The 8,758-nt window shown below is 41.6% G+C and overlaps 2 protein-coding genes across 2 annotated transcripts in view; both read left to right on the forward strand.

Moving 5' to 3' along the window:
• Positions 1–8,758, forward strand: part of LOC144642613 (protein mono-ADP-ribosyltransferase TIPARP-like) — a 132,064-nt gene that overhangs the window by 39,529 nt on the left and 83,777 nt on the right. The gene's annotated exons all lie outside the window — the stretch shown is intronic.
• LOC144659391 (uncharacterized) lies at positions 440–8,516 on the forward strand. The gene is made up of 3 exons (XM_078520156.1): positions 440–1,415; positions 1,957–2,176; positions 3,748–8,516. Exons 1-3 carry the CDS (start codon positions 440–442, stop codon positions 6,503–6,505), a joined length of 3,954 nt encoding a protein of 1,317 aa, XP_078376282.1. The 3' UTR covers positions 6,506–8,516.

An 8,758-nucleotide genomic window follows, 5' to 3' on the forward strand; every position in this document is an offset into this window, starting at 1 on the left:
AGCTTTAATCAAAATTGATTATCATCCCTGACGTTTGAACCATAGAAGTGCGCGCAAGTGCAGGAATGATTCTATAAATACGTTGTATTAGATCGTAACCCCTGGATGACCCTGATACGACAGAATCCATTTTGATAAATGTCAATCGTCGACAGGTCAATCGGCTGTTGGCAAAACACGTGACGGTCATTACTGATCTGCTTACATTTTTTTGAGCAACATGGAGGGTGATATTTTACTCGAGAATTTCTTTAATTTTGTTTGCGAAAATGGCGGTTTTGTAAAATTCCCTTTTCTTGTTAAACATTTGTCGCCTTTGGCAAGCTTAGAAACGTGACAAGAGGCGAAGGAATGGCTGAAACCGCAAGCTGGTTTTGCCTTTGTTAAAGTAGACCAGAATGACGAAATTGCTGGTGTACGAATCGATTTGAGAAAGAAAATGTGCCAACAATATGTTGTAAAAGGTTCATGTCGAAGGGCACAAGGCAAGTGTAAATTCTGGCATATTTGTAGAAGCTTCATCGAAGGAAACTTCGACGGAAAATGTCGCCTTTCACATGATTTTTTCGACACAGACAACAGAGAGAAGATCAAACGACTGGCACTCGAGAAACACTCAAATGGGACTGTAAGGGACATTGTCGCTTGGAGTCTGCCACAGGTTTGTCAGCTGTATTTAAAAAGTGAATGTAAGACTGAAAAATGTCCGTATATTCATGTTTGTTCAAAGACGGTTCGAGGATCCTCTTGTAAGTGTACCTTGTCACATAACCTTACCGATTCTCATAACAAGAACATTCTCAAACAATACGACTTGGCACCGCACCAGCGGATGAGCGTCGATTTTGTTCGTTGCAGCGTTTTAGTTCCAAATAAGCAAAAACATTTTCGAAAAAGCAACTACTCATTAATCGATGACGACACAGCCGTTGGAAAGGAAGTAAATGCAAGTAACACAATTCCAACAGTCACGGCACCACCCCCAAGTCAAGGAACAGTAAATGTTCTCTGTAATACACCTGCACCGGTTGCTGCCTCCAGCAACATTTCAAGTAGTTCCAAGCACAGCCAAGCTAAATTTGTTTCCCACACACAGCCAGCAGCAGAAAAGAAGGCAGGAAGTTTAAAGAAACAGAAACGTGGCCTGAAGAGGTCAAAAACTTTAACGCAACAGCTGGAAATAACTACCGCTGTGCATCCTGTAGTTAACAACCTGGCAAATAATTCCTGCTCAACATCTAGTAAGGATAGCCTTGAATGTCTAAATATTCCAGCTGAGGAAAAAGAGAATTTATCGGATTTGTCTTCAGATGAAAACAACATTGCTAATGTTTGCCAGAATACCCTCAAGAAAACAGAAAACAGAAAGAAGACTAACTCTAGAACAGCAGAGCCAACTAAAGGCAAAGAAACAAGTAAGCTTTGTGTTTATGTCGTCTTAAAACGATTCTTCTAAAAAGAAATTGCGTTTTCATACTCTTTCTTGTTACATAATTTATTGCCCTCTCTCTTCTTCAGGTTATACTTTCAGAAACGATGCCCTTTGTCACGCCATCTGAACAGACTTGTTATTTTTTCCAGTATAAGGAGCCAATCTTATATCATTGATATAAAAGAAAACACGCGTGCATTTAATGAAGACAGAGTTTGTTTTTATGGACACAAACACCATCAGATGACTTCTATTCTCCGTAATTAATTGGGGGCATGTCGCACAAGTTTCTTATTACAATTTAAATGACTACTTAGAAATGCCAAAATTAAATGGGTGACTCTTTAATAAGCTACTATGCTCTCGTAAGATTGATTGATTTCTATGGGGTTCTATAAGGACATTGTTACGCGATTCATGTTAACGAAACTTAGTATCTGTTACTTTAATACTGGTGTAGTTAATAATAAAGGCTTTCTTGATCTCTTTGCCAACATTGTTTACTCTGGTACTTGCATTAACAGATCAAGTTCCCGCGAGGAATACAGCTACGCCCATGTACTCAGTCCCAAGCCATTGGTCCCCAATGTCACCCTCGAAGAAATACAAACGAGTTCCGTTAGAAGCGTTTTCGTCCGAATTCAAAGAAGTGGAGCAGTTCTTTAAGAGTAGGATGGAAACAAACGTGGTGATCAACAGCATTGAACGTGTACAAAACCCCTTTGTGTGGGAAAGCTATCAAAGGTATTATAATTAATTAGCTAGAATCATTACTCAAGGCCCGAAAAACTTAAGAGGAAATCCGCCAGGACTTCGAGTAGTTATTGGACAAAATTGTGTACCAAAACTATTTACACCTGATTGCAAGCCTTTGTGTTACTGCTTCAAATATCTCATCGAAAGAAATCTTTTCTTACAACACCACACATCGAAAACACATTTTGAAGTTCCGCTGAATTCCACTGAATCGCTTAAAAGATGTCAGCTTTTGCCCATAGCTTGTGAACTTTAAATATCATTTTCTCAGACTCTGATAAGAAATTGTTGTACCAGAATTATTTCCACCTTATTGCAAAATTTTTTGTTACTGCTTCAAATATTTCATCAAAAGAAATCTTTTCTAACAACACCACACATCGAAAACACATTTTGAAGTTCCGCTGAATTCCACTGAATCGCTTAAGACAAATTTACAAAATGGCTACACGTGAGATTTTGCCCATACCTTGTAAACTTTGAAATTCATTTTCTCAGACTCTGATAAGAAATTGTTGTTGGTGTTATTGATTTTTGTCCAATTTTAATAAATATTACTCGACTTCCTAGTGGATTCCGTCTTAATACCATCATTACCAGCACCGCAAAACAACAACAACTCGATTGCATTAGTAAACAAAAAGTCAAACTGCAATCACAGGTAGCCCAAGCTCGATAAGCGTCCGCAATATATTACGCATCGAGTTATGCAACAGTCGAAATATAAGAATTTGTATGGGGAGAAACGGTTAAATCCTTTAACCTGAAAATGCGTTGCATTGTTAGCGTTTCCCGTAGCAAAGCATGCAGTGGAACTGAAAACTATCTAAATATATAGCCAAATCGTCCCAGAAACAATACGGATAGCAAACAAACAAACGACTGCAGCGAGATAATAAGTGATTTATTTCTTCAAAATTTGCTCAAACTTTTAGGTTTAAAAATTAAACCGTTCAAATCCTTATATTTCGACTGTTGCGTAATTCGCTGCGTAACATAGTAAGGACGCTCATCCAGTTTGGGCTTCCTGTGGTGTAATGCGTCTGGCGTACGCCAGGCAAAGGTTCAGTTGTTTAAAGGAACTACGTCACGGACGACTCAACTTGAACAAATTGGCAGATTTTTTTCAAGTTTGTTGCTCGTAATCCGTTTTAATCTTCGTCAGTCGAAACCATCCTTATTTAATTTCAAGTTTAAATTACTCCTTTGTTGTTTTTCTATGTTAAAGAACTTATTTTGAGGTCTTCTTCAATTTAAAAGTAATCAGAAAAATTACTTAAAATATCGTGACACTGCTGGTTTGTAATTTGGGACGTAACCGACTGACTCGAGAAAGGTAGCCTAGGTAGCAGGAACAATCGACGAGGCCAGATAATACGAAGAAACGGAACGGTATGGTACCTCTTAGTTCCTTGCCTCTCTGCATCCTCGATTGCACCTGTCAATCAACCTCAGTAAGTTTTTCTAGGATATTTTTACCCATTAGGGGAAATCTCTCACAGGAGTGTCAACGATATGATTTACTATTGGTAAACGTTTCTTCTTATTTTATTTTAAAGGAAAAAGGCAAACATGTTGGCTGTAAATGCTGATGGTGACAGGCGAAATGTTGTCAACGAACAGAAATTATTTCACGCAGGCAGCTCCGAGACCTTGAAAGAAATATGCGAACAGAATTTTGAAAAGGAAAAGTACTTGACAATATATGGGAAAGGAAACTACTTTGCTTTGAGTGCTTCCAAAATCTATGGCCTTGACCACAAGTGTTCAAAGAAGGATGCTAAGTTGATTTTTCTTGCCAAGGTTCTAGTTGGTTCGTACACTAAGGGCTCTTCTAGCTATCTCAGACCACCACAGAAAGACTCCTTAAATTCTTACGATTCGTGTGTAGATGATGAATCTAATCCAACTATATTCGTAGTCTTTAACACTGATCAAGTTTACCCAGAATACATCATTAATTACTCAGATCTAGAAGAACACCATGATCAAACAGCTCCTTATGGCTCAATTGCTGATAATTCTTCTCAAGGTAATTCGATAACGAGAGACTCAGATTCTAACGCTCCATTTTCACAGACGAAATTTCATCAAACGCCTCCTTTGCGGCCAAGAGTATTTCAAGCACCACATCTGCAGATCCGAGAGCTTCGAGAGCAACTAACACAGGCTCACGTGTTCGAAGCACCACTACTTCAGTCCCAATTGTCTCAAGGACTTCTTTCACAGGATCAAGTGTATCAAGCACTACTTTCACAGGCCCGTGTTTCCCAAACAATACTGTCGCAGGCACAATTGTTTCAATCGATGTTGTTACAGGCTGGTGTCTTTCAAGGGCCACTTTCGCAGCCGTCCCAAGTGTCAAAGCAGCTGTCTCAAGACCCATTCTCACATGCACATTCTCAAGTGTCTCAAGCGCAACTGCCAGACCACACCACAGGCGCCATGCCCAGTATTTCAAGTATGACCATTACTAAGCCATGTGTATCACCATGTGTAGCACCACTGGCACAGACCCAAGTTTCTCCAGCATTGGTGTCACAGACCAAACTGTCCCCAGTACCCCTGTCCAACCCCGAAGGGTCTCAAGCGCAAATTTCACAAGCCCTAGTTTATTCAGCATTACAGTCACAGGCCAAAGTACCTCAAGCATCACCGCCACAGATAGACGTGTCTCCTGCATCAGCGTCACAAAGCGTAGTGTCTCAAGTACCACCATCACAAACCCAGTTATCTCAAACACCATTGTCACAGGCCAAGGTGTGTCCAGGACCCTCGTCACAGGCGCAAGTTTCTCCAGTATCAGTGCTACAGACCTCAGTGTCTCAATTATCACTATCACAAGCCCAGGCACTTTCAACACCATTGTCACAGTCCAAAGTGCAACAAGCACCACTGATACAGACGCAAGTGTCTCCAACGTTAGTGCCACAGACCGAAGCGTCTCACATACCACTGTCACAAACCCAAGTATCTCTAACACCTCTTTCACAGGTCCAAGTGTCTCCAGCATTAGATTTACAAGCCCACGTGTCTGATGCACAAGCATCTCAAGCACGGTCACAGGTCAAAGTGTCACTAGCACAGGTGTCTAGTGCTGTACTATCAAAGGCTCAAGCCTGCCAAGTACCCCTATTACAGGCCGAAGTATTTCAAGCACCACTGTCAGAGGCTCAAGTGTGCTTCGCAACGCTGTCTCGGGCTCAGCAAGTGTCTCAAGGGTCTTTGTTACAGACCCAAGGGCCGTATGCACCGCTGTCGAAGATCCAAGCGTCTCAAGCGTCATTTACACAGACGTCCCAAATTCTCAGGGCGCCAATTTTAGAGACCCGAGTGTCTCAGACACCACTTTCACAAGCCCAGTTTTCTCAAACGCCACTGCCACAGACCGTGGTGTCTTATGCGTCAATGTCGCCATCCCAGGTGCCACAGCCTCGAGTATCTCGTGCGCTATTCTCACAATCCGCAGTAACTAAAGGACCAGTCTCACAGTCCCATGTGTCTCAAGCACAACCGTTACAGACCGTGGTGTCACAAGCTTCATTTTCGCAAGGAAAAGTGTCTCATTCGCCACTTTTATCAACCCGAGTGTATGAAGTACCACATTTACAGTCCCGACTGTCCAAAATGCCACCATCACAGTCCCCAACGTACCAAGCTCCAGTTTCTCAAGGCCTAACGTCTCAATCACCATCGTTATCCACCCGAGTGCTTCAAGTACCACTGTCACAGTCTGGACTGTCTCAATCACCGTCAAAAGCCCGGGTGACACAAGAGCAATTTTCATATGACCAGTTGTCTCAAAGCCCCTTTTTACCGGCCCATATGTCTCAAACAGGAAACGTATGTCAGCCCTCTGATTCGCAGGTGCAGCTATCCAAAACAACAGGTTTGCAGCCAAGAATTTCGCATGCGCACACTATTCGTACCACAGTACCTCAGCTGCATCCATCAAAAAGCTCAATTTATTCTTGTAAGCCAGCGTATTCAGTCAGGTGTTCTGCTTCTGTAAACTCAACCACAGACGGCGTGTCCTGGAACACACCACGTGATAAATCATTTGCATTTAGTGGCCCGTTAACGCATTCTAGTTACCACTCACGTGATTTGCCTTCATATGCTCCTCCCAGCTCAGAAAGTTATTCGTGGACTGCCCCAAGAAGCACATCTTTAACCGAATACACGAACGCCTCTAATGCGCATGTTCGTAGGAACTTCTTTGCGGCAAAGACCTCTTCGGAAAAGATGAAGATTATGTCAGCTATTATTGTTATCTTTATTATCAGTACTATAATCATCACTTTATATATTGAATGATTAATTTCAACTGTCTTACAATTATTACCTTTGAAAAAAGTTGGAGGCGACCTTACGATTTCCACGTAAACCAAAAAAAAAAACTAATATTAACTCGAAGATATAGCTAACTGTTGGACACTTTTAGTCTGGGAATGTCTTTCGTTGCTTCAAAATCCAAATCTTCAAAATAAGTAAGCCAGTCTAGATTGGCAAATGAGACAATCCAGTTTAGGAACAAGAAAACGCCAAATCTTGAAATGCGTTTCAATTCCAGGATGATTTCAGCCAGTCTGACAAGAATTAACGTGGTAACGTTCGGCCCGGTAAGGCCGAATAGGATACCGAAACATATACACAGTGTGTATTTGAGATGTGAAGACTCGCTCCTTTATAATTAATTTTAACTTATCCTCCTCTGACCGAGAGCCGACAGTTCTCAAGAACTGTCACGAGCTAGCTTGGTTAATTAGAGATTTATTACACGACTGAAAAAGTTTTTTGTAGATATAAGCGGAAAGCGAAAAGGACAAAAAAAAAAAAAAATACTGACCAACGACCTACCGGGTGTTTCGGTCGGAAAAGAATTCCAAGAGGTTGTTGTACAAAGCAATCAGAAGTACGAGAGGGTTTTTCATGAGGGTCAAGTTTATTTTTTTCACTTTTGTAAGCCAAAACAAACGTTGTGCAAGTTCGCACGAGATCGTTCGGGACAATGAAACCCGCTACAATACTTAGAAATTATTGGACCGGCAATGGGGCAATCTGATTGGATGATTTTAGTTATTGGCCTCCCGACTACCCACGTAAGTCGTGTAATAAATCTCAAGTACCAAAGCTCCCTCATGGGAGGCGTGGTGGCCTAATGGTTAGCGCGCCGGACTCCGGAGCGAGCGTTCCGGGTTTGAGCCCTGGCCGGGGTCACTGTGTTGTGTTCTTGGGCAAGACACTTTACTCTCATAGTGCCTCTCTCCGCCCAGGTGTATAAATGGGTACCGGCGAAATAATGCTGGGGGGTTCCCTGCGATGGACTAGCATCCCATCCAGGGGGGAGTAGAAATACTCCTAGCTGCTTAATGCTAAGGAAACCGGGATAAGCTCCGGCAGTATGCACCACTTTGGCTCGAAGCTGACCTCTACCAAAGCTCCTGGGTGTTGCCTCATTAATTAATTGAGGTCACTACACTGTAACATTAAGCAATACTTCAGTACTACTTTTCTCTTTTTCCATAATATCGTTTATTTCAATTATACCATTATAAGTATGACAGTAAGCTTGACAACTTCAATACTACACTAGCATACATCTTTCAGTCCTGGAAACAAGGGCTGTGCTCGGTAAATCCCCGTAAAATTACTCAGTTCTCGATTCTAACAACAGCCAATCTGGAAATCAGCGTACAAACACTGAAGATTATCACATCACCATGTCGTCACAAGGATACGTCACGTTACTTTGAAACATCTCTAAGAAAATTGCAGGCACAATGAAAGCTTAGAGAAGGGAATTTAAGCCAAAGAGACTTGTTTCCTTTACTGATTTAGCCAGCTATTCCAGTTATTAATAGTTACATTCAGTTGATTTTTCAGTCCTTATAATGATCAACACATAATTTCTTCTTACGCTTTCAGCACAAAATCAAGCATGCAAGTGAAGAGAATAAAGGAACTGATAGCCAAGATAAATTATCTTGATAAATTGATTAGAGCAGTTTTCAATTGAGTTTCGTAGAACCAAAACCAAGGTAATCACTCTGGCCAATCATAAAAGACAGAGACAATCCAGTGAACCAATGAAAACTCTAAGCAAATACACGTAGCCGGCACGAAGTGCGGGAAAACGTGCGCCGGGGCGAATCACAATTGGTTTTGGTTTTACTTCTGATTGGCCGAGAAAGTGGCGCGAGTTTCATGAACCAATCACTAAGCGTAGTAATGCATTTAATTAAATCAAACGCGAAGTACTTTCGATACTCAAGTGAAAACCGCTCTATTAAATTCTCCCATTAGTACCATAAGAAACTTATAACGACCAGTAAGAGGGGTGGCGAATGGTAAAATCCGAGACTCGCCGAGACGCCGAGACCCTTGTTTCAAAATCCGAGACCGAGACTTAAATGATTTAAGAAAATCCGAGCCCGAGACTGTGAGCCTCTGAGCAGTAAAAAACCGAGCCCGAGACTCTGTACAGTAAAAAATTTAGCCCGAGATTAGTATTTTTTTAGTGAGACGTAAAGAATTGGCGAAATGTACTCACAGTAAGACGCCAGCTGC

This window comes from Oculina patagonica, chromosome 1 (genome assembly GCF_052425735.1).
Source record: "Oculina patagonica isolate OP01 chromosome 1, crgOcupat, whole genome shotgun sequence".
In the NCBI taxonomy this organism is placed as follows: domain Eukaryota; kingdom Metazoa; phylum Cnidaria; class Anthozoa; order Scleractinia; family Oculinidae; genus Oculina; species Oculina patagonica.